Source organism: Euwallacea similis, chromosome 28 (genome assembly GCF_039881205.1).
Source record: "Euwallacea similis isolate ESF13 chromosome 28, ESF131.1, whole genome shotgun sequence".
Classification (NCBI taxonomy): domain Eukaryota; kingdom Metazoa; phylum Arthropoda; class Insecta; order Coleoptera; family Curculionidae; genus Euwallacea; species Euwallacea similis.
The window spans coordinates 1,409,777-1,423,990 of NC_089636.1; the positions used below are offsets into that span (position 1 = coordinate 1,409,777).

General features: G+C 36.0%; 1 protein-coding gene across 1 annotated transcript; it reads right to left on the reverse strand.

Moving 5' to 3' along the window:
• Positions 1–3,952: 3,952 nt before the first annotated feature.
• LOC136417358 (piezo-type mechanosensitive ion channel component-like) lies at positions 3,953–11,663 on the reverse strand. Its single transcript, XM_066403029.1, has 23 exons — positions 11,588–11,663; positions 11,140–11,351; positions 10,998–11,091; positions 10,786–10,941; positions 10,481–10,733; positions 10,270–10,429; positions 8,597–8,875; positions 8,320–8,536; positions 7,408–7,572; positions 7,171–7,352; positions 6,974–7,119; positions 6,732–6,919; positions 6,387–6,673; positions 6,029–6,334; positions 5,778–5,979; positions 5,453–5,723; positions 5,215–5,400; positions 4,792–5,006; positions 4,619–4,744; positions 4,406–4,569; positions 4,264–4,353; positions 4,166–4,208; positions 3,953–4,116 (listed from the first exon to the last, which is right to left on the reverse strand). The coding sequence occupies exons 1-23, from the start codon at positions 11,661–11,663 to the stop codon at positions 3,953–3,955; spliced, it is 4,182 nt and encodes a 1,393-aa protein (XP_066259126.1).
• Positions 11,664–14,214: the final 2,551 nt, after the last annotated feature.

The following is a 14,214-nucleotide window of genomic DNA, read 5'->3' on the forward strand; positions in this document are numbered from 1 at the left end:
CAACTACATCCATTGAGCAATCAAAATTTCAAAAATTGCACAAACCTTTTCATCAATAAAGGATCCATGATGAAAAGCCATATGTGGATAGTAATTACTTGAAAGAAGTGGTAAACCAGTTTTCCATATCGGTTTTTCCTCATGTACAGGGCTCGATCTATCATCATGCTGAACATGTAAATGAGCATTATGATAATGTAGGAAATTGGCACAGTGTTGCTGTGGATGAATTGGATAAAACCTTGCGGCTTAGTAGAATTCTGGAAGAGTCCATTTATTCTCAGTTTCAAGCTAGTGCAAGTATTTACTATAAAGCTTCCAAAAGAGAAAACGATAAGGAATAAGTTCACTAGGTCGCAGAGGAACATGAGCATATATACATCCTTCGGGATCTGAGTTGAGGATGGGGAAATCAATTGCTGAATAAAAAGCTTAAACCCTTCAGCATATTTTGAGGCTCTAAGAAAAAGTAAAGATTTGTTGAAACGAGAGCTTAGGCTCAAAATGCGCCGCACCCATGGACAATAGATTTAGGGAAGTAATCTGTGATGGATATTGTCGTGGTGGATACTTGAATGATATCATCTTGGCTTCCACCAGTTTGCCTGGAATGTCATAGATATCAGTAATGTCAGGAAAGTCATCCTTACGTTAGAATTTACGGAGAAGTGAGGAGAAATTTTCCATTTTTGACCTGATACTGACCATCGGCTATCAAGGTAGTGGTCCTATATCTATAAGGTTTCCACAGTCCTAAATTCTGAAGGACGGCTCTATTTCAAAAGAAAATTATTTATACTTTCTACCTACTAAAAAATCACTGGTACTTAATGGGTTTCAATTGCAAGTTAATGAGGTGCTTCTGATCTGAAAATCTGATAACATTACTTAGAATTCTTGGCAGGGGGTTTACAGTCACCATGTCGTTTCAAATTATTCTTAAAAATTGAGGATGTGCGCCAATGTTCACACTAACTAATACCTTCTAATTTTCTTCCTAATTCTCTTTTTCTGATAGAATTTTCTAATAGAATTTTCTAATAGAATTTTCTAATACAGCCCTTGTAAAAAATATTTTAACATGTTTATAACTTTTTAAACCTCATATTTTTAAAAAATACTTAAAGTATAATTATTAAAACCAAAGTATAATTTTACTTTGGAAAAGGTATTTATTTCATAATTTTTGATTTTCATATTTTTCACCCCTATCCAGCTACTCCTACAAACTTTTTATTTTCAAAGGGAAAAATACCCAGTGTGGTACATCAAATGAAGGATAATTCAGTAAGGGATACAACGATATATTCAGAACTAAAATAGGATCTACAGTTTCCTTAAAAACAAAATAGAACAAAGTTCATATGTAAAAAAGATTCAAAGTTTTAATCTTTGTTTCCAAGATAGATAATCCGTTCTTATTTCGCTTTGGAAAAGAGTGCGACGTAGAAATTCCAAATAATTTTCAATGTAAACAAATTTTTTCCATCGAATTGTAGCAGTATTCAATTATTAGGCACCTACAGCAATTAGAATATAAAAAATGGATCGTTTTTCTCCGAAACAAAGAATTGGAATTTTAATTTTTTTAGGGTATGGAGATCACAAAAGAACTTATGAAGACGTGTATCTCATATTTAATGAGAAATATCGAAATCGACCTATTGATAAAAGTGTAGTTTGTCGAATTAATAAAAAGTTTCAACAAACTGGAAGTGTGAAAGCTGCTCTAAAATGTGAAAAACCTCAAACAGCAACTGGTGACTATAAAACACTAGACATTCTTTTATCTGTCGACAAAAAATCAATACAATCTATCAGCAAACTTGCCGATGAATTTGATATGTCTATAAAATCGGTAAGCAATCTCTTAAAATGAGAAAAATTTCATCCATATAAAATTTCCCTTACCCAAGAGTTGACGCCTGAACGTTTTGATCGTAGAATGGAATTTTGTGAATTGAGGCAAGAAAAAGGCTTTCACGATAATAGGTCCTTTTCTAGCATTTTATTTTCGGATGAAGTAACGCTTTGCTTAAATGGACCTATCCATCGACATAATTGTCGCTATTAGTCTACAGACAATCCTCGTTGCATGCAGACTCTGTATACACAACATCCGCAAAAACTCGATGCATGGATGGATATAATCGGCGACCAGTTGATCGATTTATTTTTCGTAGAGGGGAACTTAAATAATGCATTATACTTGCGCTTATTGCAAAACGAAATAGTTCCATCATTCGCCGTAATTTTTCCTGGGGAAAATGGAAAACACGTAGCCAATAATATTTGGTTCCAACAAGATGGTGCACCAGCACATTATGCTATGGCTGGGAGAATCTCTTGATGAGATTTCCCCTAGAAGATGGATCGGTAAAAGAGGCGAAATAGAGTGACCGTCACGATCTCCAGATCTTACGCCCCTCGATTTTTTTTTTGTAGGGGCACTTAAAGGGTTTCTTTTACAAAAATAGTCCACAAAATTTAGATGATTTACGTCTTACAATTCAAACAGAGTTAGAATTAATAACAGAAGTAACACTGGATAATTACATAAAAGATTTCGAGGAACGATTGAGTTATTGCCAAACTATTATTGGAGTCCAATTTGAGCATTTATTGTACGAATTTCAATTTTGTTTGATGTAATGGTGAGTTGCTTTATTTTGTATCTAATAATTTTATTTTTTAAAGAAACTGAAGATTCAATTTTAGTTCTGAGTATACCGCTGTATTCATTATTAAATTATTTTTCATTTGATATACTACAATAGGTACGTGTCCATTTGGAAATAAAAAATTAGTAAGGGCAGCTGGATAGGGGGAAAATTTTGAACAACGAAAATAATGTATTAAATGCCTCTTTTAAAGTATAATTATGTTTTCAAGCATTTTTAAAAAATCGGGTTTATGAAAGTTATAAACGTGTTGCAATAATTTTTATAAAGCGCTATGTAACATTCTAATAGAATTTTCTACTAGAACGTTAATCGTCGCGAAGAGTTCACAAGACACTGCTGCGACGCCAACTTACCTTACTTACACTATAGATATAATATATTTACGCTGATGAAGAAATAAGGGATTACTTCTTAAACGGTCCACTGACTGATAATTGAAAACCCATCACTAACTATCAATGATAACGATTAAATTGGAAACATCTAATTATTACATTAACCAGTAATTGAAAACTTATTACTAAACGCCTTAATGAATATTTAGGGATTTTGTCATTAAAACCTTATGGAAGCCGACTAGTTACCTGTGGAAAGACATGGAAATTAACATTAACAACGTCAATCCTTTTAAGTTATTGAACAATCCTATATGCCTCGGAGGAAAGAATGGATGATATTGATTCCAGTGTCCTTCCCATGGAGCTATTTCCAAATCGAAGAAGTTCTTAATGAGAGCCATGATCTAAAATTATTCCACATAGTAAGTCATGAGCTGGAAGGAGATGCATATGTGGAATCAAAATTCTACCAAAACATAAGCTATATTGATGGTCCAGTAAGTTTTCGAGGGCTTCGGAACTGTGAGAGCACCCCAGCAAAAAGTCATCAATAATATAGGAAGTGAGATGAAAGTGCTCCCCAGGATTTGGTAGACCAAGATCGTAAGGTAGCAAAGAGACTCTGAATAGGTCATGAGCAGGTACCAACAGGCTCTGAGGAGTTTTATGTAAATCGAATATTCCAGCAATTCGCGTTTCTTTTTCTGGTTTTGTCTCCTAAAAGATGCTGAGATAGAAGGATTTTAATGCTCTCAACGGGTTCTTACTCGTCATTTAAGACTTCTTCGTATGTCGCAGCTGGGTGCCAAATCTTGTTGGATCCCAACCTAACGCCTTTAGTATAATTTGTGTGTTCCTACAAGATAGTTCAAGTTCTGTCATTAACATCAGGAATCCAGGAGTACCTGAGTGGTATTTATCTAAAGCATATTAGCCTGCCTTAAGTGTTTTCTTGTCGAACTCCATCTCATCCAAAATCTTCCTAAAGTCCTTTGAGGCTTCATCGATAAGCAATATAATGCTGACTATCAGACTTTCAAATGCTCCCCATGTGAAATGCAGAATTTTCACTATTCTGATAGAATGGAAACTCTCTGAAATAAAAGTGTTTTAAGACTAAGGTTCAAGATGTTTATTACTAACCTGAATCATGAATCTTTTTGGCTTTAGCAGATTTTCCTTGAGCCTAAAGAGTAATTGTGTATGTGAATAGGTGCTTATTATAGAAAATCTACTCTCACCTTTCTAATCAGAGCTTCCTTGTTTCTCTTGCGAGTATCTGTAGTTTTTAAAACTGTGTCGATATCTGTGGTGTGGTACAACCCAAAGTACTGCAATAGAATTACAATCAATTGGGTTTAGTCAGTCAATAATGGTGTGTACCTCGCTTAAAGGCATATGATCGTACGATTCATGTTCACCCTCATTATCATTATCATTGCCATCATTATCACCATCATCATTATCTTCATTTACAGCAGGAAAAAGCGGTACATCAGTAGCCCGATCAACTTGATCAAAATTCGTGTAGATGCCATTTCGAATTTCTAAATAAAAATACTTAAATATCATATGCGATTTTCTAGAAGCATGCACCTAAAATTTTTGAAGCATTAGCTTTAATGGTCTCCATCTTCTTCTTTATGTTCTTCTCAATGATTCTTCTCTCATTATCCACTGTCTCTCTCTTTTTCCGCCTGTTTTCTTCTATCAGTTTGGCTCCTAAAATCGTAATAAATAACAATCCCTCGCTTTCTGCCAAGCCTTACCTCTGTCAGATAAAATGGTGTGGGCCTTTGCATCATTCACGATATGAATGAAGTAATATGATTTGAAAATGCGCTGCTGTCCTAGCAGGAAAAACAAATTAATGCAGTTCCACTCTAGCCCTAGAGGAACATCTGTGGAACACCAAGATGTTCTGGAAAGTTCAGCAGTTGTGTCGGTCATTTGGAATTTCTCCACGCAACCAACAGAAAAAAATCTAATAAAATCAGGAAAATTGGTCCTACATAGTATCTCACTTTAGTAGTCGACAACTGAAGTTTCTATGGCGTTCATGCACGAGGACACATCCGAAAATTTGGGATATAGTTTTAGCAACCATTACCAAGATGTTGTATGTCAGGAGCAGGTTCCATCTAAAAAAACTAGAACTAATTAGGGTGTAAGGCTAGGTCAGGGAAACCAACCTCAGTAAAATCGTCTTTGGGGGTCTTAAGAATATATTAGAACCTTCCCATAGAAACACAGAGGCGCCTAGGATGAATCCGTAGGAGTAGATTGAAGGACACATGGTGCCTACTAGGAATGTAACTAATAGAGATAGGTAAAACCAGATGGTGAAGAGGACGCTGGTGAAGTAATCTAGAGAGTTCCTGAAAGTTTTCTAAAATAAACATGAAGGAAAATTTACAGACATTTTGTTGCCTCTTGACGGTAGTGAAATCAGGTATCGGATTTTGAACGGTCAAGTCATCAATAAGATGATGAACGCTTGCGTTACTTCCTGCAAGCAGGTCTATTCCTGTCAGGATTCTTTCCATTTTGAAAGCCTTCCATTGTCTGGACATAATCAAAAGCAGGATAAAATCGTGGATAATTTTCTCTTTTATGGGCGGATTGGCCATGTTCATTAAGTGGCAGAAGTGTTGAAGACGGAGCAGGAAGTATTCCGAGTTCCAGTAAGAGGCCAAGGAGTCTGTAAATTTTGAATTTTTTTAAACATTTCGTAGCATTTTCTGATAAAGCTTACTATCAAAAAACGTAGGCCACCACCCCAAAGTGAACAAATACTGGATGAAAATTAACCCCACCAGAAACAGAATTGATGGTAGCCACAGGATCCTCATGAATTCTCTCTTGAATGGGAACATTGCCAACAGCCATAAGACCAAAATTATCGCTATAGCGTCCATTCTTATGACTATTACCACTCCGGCATACAACAGAGTAATCTGAAATATCTCATGATAATATTCTATGCATTTTCTTAGTAAACCCTACTTCACAGCCCAGCTTATAAAATCCATAATTTGCCAGAAATTTGAGCAAATTCTTTAAGTTGTCATGGGAATTTCCATAAGTAATCTCAGGAAAGATTACTGCCTGACGTGGCCTCTTTAACCTCCTGGAATCTCTATAGTTCTGCATTCTGATACTCACAATCCTACTTAGAGTGACTGTAAACACGAAGCCGAAGCACCAGACCAACTGCTGAAAATCTGCTTTGCTCTTTCCTAGTCTGGATTTGTGAAAACCCAACCAGTCCGCAGTGTTTAAAGTCACATTATATCGCACCCCATCCCTGGTCTGTATTTAAACTAGCTAGAGTAACTAAATGGAAAAATGATGATTGTCCTACGTAGTTGCCCACATAGTCCCAGTCGTGATGGTCATTGTACTGGTTCATGTAAATCAGTCTTAGGACTATAAAGACCTGGACAAGACATGAAATGGTGTACGTGATGATTTTGGAAAATCGTCTCCCCATGATGCAGGCCAATGTGAGGGGTAGTATCAAAAGGGCGAAAATTGCGCATAAATCAAATACGCACATCAACCACCCAATAAGGAGGATTATTTTTGGTAGATGAATTTCCAGAATGGTGAAGAAGATGTCTATGACGCTGTGAAAGGTTTTTGTCACCACTGCGAAATTTTTTGTGACAATGAACTCATTACTGGCAAAGAAAGTCATAATGCAAACCCTTCATTTCCATCGCCTTAAGTCTTTGAGTGAGTTCCTCAGGAGTTTTCGCCTCAGTAAGAACATTAAATGTGCTCTGGAAATAATTTTGCTGCACAGCTACAGCAATTTGAAAGAATATGGGAGTGGCCATTCCCACCAACTTTTCAGTATTGCCCGTCCAAATCCAGCACCCAAACTCCTTGTACCTGTTTAGCAATCACCATAAACGCAAGTGATTAATTACAATTAAAAAATATCACTGTTTTAAAGTGAACAGCTTGAGCATGTGACTTCTGATTACGTCGATCTGGAACATATACAGCACCACCAAGTTCAGCATGGCATAAACCATTACAATCCACCAGTAGAAAGGAAGGAAGTTTTTCCAAAGGGGGAAGGGGCATAGCTGAAGAGTAAAATGTTTGATACAGTAGATGGGGAAATTGACTGTTTTCACCTGAAAGGTCATCATAAACACTACAGCAAGACCGACGAAGGCGATTCTGAATAAGCTGCTGCTTGACCAGAATTCCATCCAAATCATTGTGAGTATAACGACCCACATCCACCACAAGGAAAGGAATTTGAGGCTGGCTGCTTGAATGGTATCCACAAGGGAAGGATCTGGTGGCTCTGGACCTTGATGAATAAAATCATGACAATCACAGGCAAGAAAAGGTAAAAGATCAGTAACTAGGCCCAGCTTCGGAAGCATCAGGTCTGGATTTTGCCAGTTCAGCCTCTTTTTTCCTTATAGATCTTTCTTGTATAAAATGCCTAAGTGTGACGAATATTACAAATCCCATTAAAGATTTAGCGAGCAGTGCTATCCACTTTTCGCTGTAAAATATCCGAAATCCTGAAAACCCCATTCAATGTTATATGATTAAACTGACGGCACTAGAAAGAACAACATCGATGCCCTTAATCCGGCATTCATTTACACGGTTTGCCGGATTTGTTCATAGGTGTACTTCAAATTTCCAGTGGAATACATCACTGAATATAAGCCATCTTTATATCCTATTCCTGTTGTAGGTTTCCGAACCAAGCACCTGAGCAGATGCTCATTTTCCTGCTCAAACATACGCATATCTTTGATGATCAATTTCTCATCATAACTCGCTAAGGAGTGGATGGTGCCGACAAAGCTGATTTATTTTTCCTTTTACATCCTCTCTCGTCAGAGTAAATTTACGAATGAGAAAGGTCATTCACGCTTATAAATTGTCCAAATTTGAGCCTAGACCTGCAAGCTGAAAGATTTGGTGGGTACAGCAGAAAAAATAGCCATTACCATCCACTCCAGTGAATTATGATGAAGAATTGTGCGCTGAAAATATGCAGATGTTTGAGCATGAAAATGAGCACCTGATCGAAGAACTTAACAGTATATTTACTGAGATAAAGGAAAATGGAAAAGTGTGCACATAGCAGCCATGTAGCAACCAAGAAAGCTCTTCCGCAGCAACAGGATATATAAAGGACCTCTGATACAGTAGCCGCTTCCACTGAGAATATGAACTATTCCAATGAAGCCTCGCAAAGGAATCTTAGCTTCAGAGTATAAATGCTGTTTTTTTTAAACTTTTGGTCAAAGTCTCACCAGGTCTCAAATCAAGAGCTCCCATTTTTGAGGGCAGCTCCTCCTCTGTTAAATTGAGAGAATAGAGATACTGGCCAAATAGCATTATGTACATGATAAGGGCCATAAGGGGGCTAATAGAAAGCATGGCCTGTTTTTTAGAGGGCATTAGCCACACGAGGTTGGCCAGAATTAGAAGGCCAAAGCTGGTCCAGGATAAGTAAGCTATCGCCCATATCTTAAATGTGAAAACTGAGATGATCATTTGATTCTATTGGCGTATTTTGCATGCAATAACCATCATCAAGAAGTTGCCCAGTAGTGGAGAAAAGTCGAACAAGAATGTTTGTAGATAATTCAAGCAAATTTTCAGTTTATCTACTAACAAGGCTTCTTCAGTAGCTGCTCCTTTCTCTAATTGAATCTTTCTCTTCAAGTGATATCCAGCATTAAAAGCTTTAATTAAATGATTAAAGCCACATACTTGCATTTCTTTGGTGACTAGTACCCATCCCTGTGTAGCCAGAGTTTCCTTTTTCCAATGAAAACTTGCCACCAACAAGTGGCGAATGCCATCCTGAAACATAAAAAATTTGAGCATATAGGGGTGTTCGGCGAAATATGGATAAAAGGAATTTGCGATAAATCAAGCTCGTATTAGTTGGATCGTTTGGAAAAATTATCTTTATTAATTTTATATTATTAAATTTTGAGAATTTGTAGATGTTCTGAGAATCCAAATACGTCACTGGTTTTCGAAAATACTGAAAGGTTATTACTACTAATTATGTAAATGATTTTGAATAAAAGTGAGGGGCCTACCTATGGGGATCCAAAGTCTCAAAATGTTAAGGAGAAAATTGTTTATTAGATACATTACTGATTTTCATGAAAATTTAAAGAATATTATATATCGATCTTGCGTATTGAACACTGCAGGATTTCTATCTAACTCGAATAAAAATAATTTTAATCAGTAAAACAGGGGCGTATAAAATGTTATTTTCAAGTAAGGACCAGCAAAAAAATCAAATGCGTAAAATAAATCATAAATTGGGAAAATTGTTGGGTTTTGCGATCAGATTTTTTCGACCAATTATTTAATGTTGGTTGAATACTGTAAAAGATCTACTGGGATGTGAGGTCTTATTCCCAAAATAGAATAAAAGAAAAAAAAAACAGGTTTTTGTAACACAATGTCGAATAACATAATTATTTTCCAAAATCATCATAAAACTTTATTTGCAATGTGCGCCACTGACGTGGATTAGAGCTACTACTTATCACATGCAATGAAATTCAATGGGAAAATGGGCTAATTTGGCTCAATCCAAAGGGTGAAATTATCAGTGCAAGTTTTGGGAAGTTTGCACGAATGCGAAAAAAGCACGCAGTTCTCGATTTCTTGACTGAACTTTAATATATGACACACCGTCGTAATTAGAAAAAACTGTAAATTTAAAAATGTAAAAGTCCAAAATGGGGCCTATAAGAAAAACCAAAGTTGTTGATGATGGTTGCCGAAAATCAAAACGTTGTGTTTCAAATATAACACATGCGCGTTGCAATATTTTTGAATTATCTCGCTAAATAAACCAAGGAAAAAATAAAGACGTTTTTCCAAAATCTCAATTTTTTAGAATATCTCTGAAACTCCTCAGGATTTGTCAAGTTTGAAAATGGCATGTCCTTGAACTCCAAATTGCGTAACTTCATCCCGATTTAACCGATCTCTTATCGATCTTTTATGGTTACCGAGATCCTCGTGGTTGAGTTCCAGACACACACAGCCTGTACAGGTAAATGTAATTAATCAATTAATGTAAAGCAAGAAAAAATAGAGTTCTAGTATCCCAAATGTAACAATTTTTTTCTAAGCACCCTGTATTATGAAACGTTAAATAGTTTTCCCGCAATTTCCCTTGTTAAATGGTCTGAACTACCTGGTAATTAAATGTATAGCTCTGATACCTCGGTTTGAAGCATCTGCCTGGCAATCAGAATGCTGACATGGTATATACCATACAAGACATATGGCAATGCATAAGTTGATTTTGGTTGAGAGTGCAAAACAAATATTCTGGGATCAGTGCAGTCTTTATATGTCCTCAAAGGCGCCAGCCCCAATAGTCTGCAAAGGCTGAGTTGAATATTTGGTGAGCTTTGAAGAAATCATGACGACCTAGCCCTAATAGTAGCAGCTTGAAACGCGTTGTGATCCTGCAAATACTGGAATTGGTATATGAACAACAACGTCAAATGGAACAAATAAATTGGGAAGAGGTAGGTGAGGGTGCACGCCAGAACTCTTCCCAATGGTTGGTTGAAGGCCCAATAGGTCACGATTCCCAAAAATGACAAGTAGTAGAAAGCTCCGATGATACTGGGGCTCAAGGCTGCTATCAAACATAGTAGAAAACAGGAGAAATACTTTCCTAAAAGTTAATGTCCAACTAAGCATAATCGAAAATGCTTAAATATATGAACCAAAGCTCAGGAGATAAGATACAATTTTCTTGCGTTTTCTCTCCTCCAGCTGGAAGATCCCAGCAGCAACAGCACTTTCTCCTAATTCTGCTGACACAGGTATCAATTTCTTGAAGGCTATGTATAGCCCTATGGAAGCAACCAGCATCAGAGGTTCTGAGGAATATTTCAGAATTAAAATTACCTTTTTTAATCGCTGATTTGGTACTCACCAGGAAGCACCCAGTTGATTGCGTCATTCATAGACAAACCGCTATACTTCACTATTCCCAATGTACGCATTGCCGTTTCCATGGGGCTGCAATACTATGGAGGGAAATAAGTTTTGCATTATCAGAGAAGACTATTCAATACCTCGACATCATATTTTTTGTTAGTAGAAAAATGCTGGATCAAATAGAAGCTGAGGACTAATGAAGCCGTGACAATACAGGAAGTAATTAGGGCTTTCATGTAGAACCCAGTTGCTTTGGTTATGGAGTCTTTTGCTGGGACCGAGAAAAACGGCGCGTAGCAGCCGAATATTAGGTAGATGTAGGAGGTCACAGTAGGGCGGTAGAAAGCAACTAAAAATGAGGAACCTTGAGAGAACCAGTTGAGCACTATAGGTCTATTTGAATCCTATTTTTTTCAGTCAAGACCACTAATGTTGCCTTTCCAAGCCATAAGATACTTGTTTCAATTTTGATCTTCTTTCTGGTCATCATTATCATCATGAGATAGTTTTTCAGCTATTCGCTAACGTTGGTTTGGCTCAGATCCTCTCTAAACTAACCTGCAGATTAAAGAAGTGCGAACTTACCAGTCACTATAATACTTGGTAAAACAATGCGGAATAATAGAGCACACCACCAAAAATGGTTTATTTTGTGATACATTTTGGGTGAATTCACAGGTATGGTTGACTGTAAATTCTAAAGGAGGTTGAAGTACTCTTGATAGTATTTTCAATAATTTGCTGGTGGTTTTTGATCGTCACTAATGATTACACGGGTGCATTGTGGAATGATAACATTCCTGCGGTTCATCTATTCTATCTGCAAGTTCGCATTAACAGCAGCACTTTCTTTTTGTTCTGTAGATGTAGATATAGAAATAGAATTGATAGAAATTGACAACGTGATGCACAGTTAATAATAGAATAATCGCTACTACAGTTATTAGAATTGTGGCACTAGTGAGTTCACTCCTAAGAAGACCAAACTATATTAACACAATTTATGTACTACATATGTATCATCAGTAGTTGTAGTAAATTTCAAAATCATCTAACTGATCTGGACCACCAGGGTCCATATTCAGACCTGGACAGTCGGGATGCCAGATTCGCACCTGACCGACCAGGATCCCTCTTTCAGGCTTGGACGATTGAGGTAAGGAATATTTGGGAATAGAAATTTTCTTCTTTAATAACTGATATGATACTTAACAGGAAGAAAATAGTTGATGGCATCACTCAAAGACAAATCACAATGTTCTTCTATCCCCAATATATAGCTTTTGCAAAAAGTATAGCAACACGTTTATAAATTTCATAAACCAGATATTTAAAAATATGCTTAAAGACGTATAGTTTTATAAAAAAAGGGCATTTAATGGATTATTTTCGATGTTCAAAATTTTCATCCCTATCCAGCTATATGTACCAACTTTTTATTTTCAAATGGAAAGGTTGGAAAGTAATTCAATAAGGGATATAACAGCATACTCAGAACTAAAATTGGATCTACAGTTTTCTACAAAAATAGAACAAAGTTCATATGTAAAAAAGATTAAAAGTTTTAATCTTTGCTTCCTAGATAGATAATCCGTTCTTACTGCACTTTGAAAAAGAATAAGACGTAGAAATTCCAAATTATTTTCTCTGTAAACAATTTTTTTTCATAGAATTGTAGTAGTATTCAATTATTTGGCACCTATCGCAATTATAATATAAAAAATGGATCGTTCATCTCAGAAGCAAAGAATTGGAATTTTAATCTTTTTAGGGTATGGAGATCACAAAAGAATTTATGAAGAGGTGTATCTCATATTTAATGAGAAATATCGAGATCGACCTATCGATAAAAGTGTAGTTTGTTGGATTAATAAAAAGTTTGAACAAACTGGAAATGTGAAAGCTGTTTTAAAATGTGGAAGACCTCAAACAGCAACTGGTGACGATAAAGCACTAGACATTCTTCTATCTGTCGACGAAAAATCAATACAACCTATCAGCAAACTTGCCGATGAATTTGATATGTCTACAAAAACAGTAAGCAATCTTTTAAAATGAGAAAAATTTCTCTTACCCAAGAGTTGACGCTTGAAGATTTTGATCACAGGATGAAATTTTGTGAATTGATGCAAGAAAAAAGCTTTCACGATAACAGGTTCTTTTGTAGAATTTTATTGTCGGATGAAGCAACGTTTTGCTTAAATGGACCTATCCATCGACATAATTGCCGCTACTAATCTACAGATAATCCTCGTTGCATGCAGACTCTATATATACAACATTCGCAAAAACTCAATGTACGGATGAATATAATCGATGAGCAGTTAATCGATTCATTTTTCATAAAGGGGAACTTAAACAATGCATTATACTTGCGCTTATTGCAAAACGAAATAGTTCCATCATTCGCCGTAATTTTTCCTGGAGAAAATGGGAAACACGTAGCCAATAATATTTGGTTCCAACAAGATGGTGCACCAGCACATTATGCTATGGCTGGGAGAGTCTCTTGATGAGATTTCCCCTAGAAGATGGATCGGTAAAAGAGGCGCAATAGAGTGACCGTCACGATCTCCAGATCTTACACCCCTCGATTTTTTTTTGTAGGGGCACTTAAAGGGTTTTTTTTTACAAAAATAGTCCACAAAATTTAGATGATTTACGTCTTACAATTCAAACAGAGTTAGAATTAATAACAGAAGTAACACTGGATAATTACATAAAAGATTTCGAGGAACGATTGAGTTATTGCCAAACTATTATTGGAGTCCAATTTGAGCATTTATTGTACGAATTTCAATTTTGTTTGATGTAATGGTGGGTTGCTTTATTTTGTATCTAATAATTTTATTTTTTAAGGAAACTAGAAAATTCAGTTTTAGTTCCGAGTATACCGCTGTATTCCTATTGAATTATTTTTCATTTAACATACTACAATAGGTACGTATACATTTGGAAAAAAAAAGTTAGTCAGGGCAGCTGAATAGGGGGAAAAACTTTAAACATCGAAAATAATATATTAAATGTATTTTTTTAAATAAAATTATACGTGTTTAAGCATTTTTTTAAAATCGGGTTTATGAAAGTTATAAACGTGTTGCAATACTTTTTACGAGCGCTATATACATACATATAGGCAGTGCTGTCTCTATAGGGTACCTCGAAGGGAAATAAATTCTCTACGATATTTATATAATTTGCTGGTACCCAAG

Excerpts from the sequence above, each read along its gene's own strand:
- LOC136417358 (XM_066403029.1), bottom strand. The coding sequence starts at position 11,663 with ATGTATCACAAAATAAACCATTTTTGGTGGTGTGCTCTATTATTCCGC. Across the intron at positions 10,942-10,997 it reads AATCAACTGGGTGCTTCCTG|AACCTCTGATGCTGGTTGCT; the intron begins GTGAGTACCAAA and ends AATATTCCTCAG. Across the intron at positions 7,353-7,407 it reads TGCTTCCGAAGCTGGGCCTA|GTCCAGAGCCACCAGATCCT; the intron begins GTTACTGATCTT and ends TTATTCATCAAG.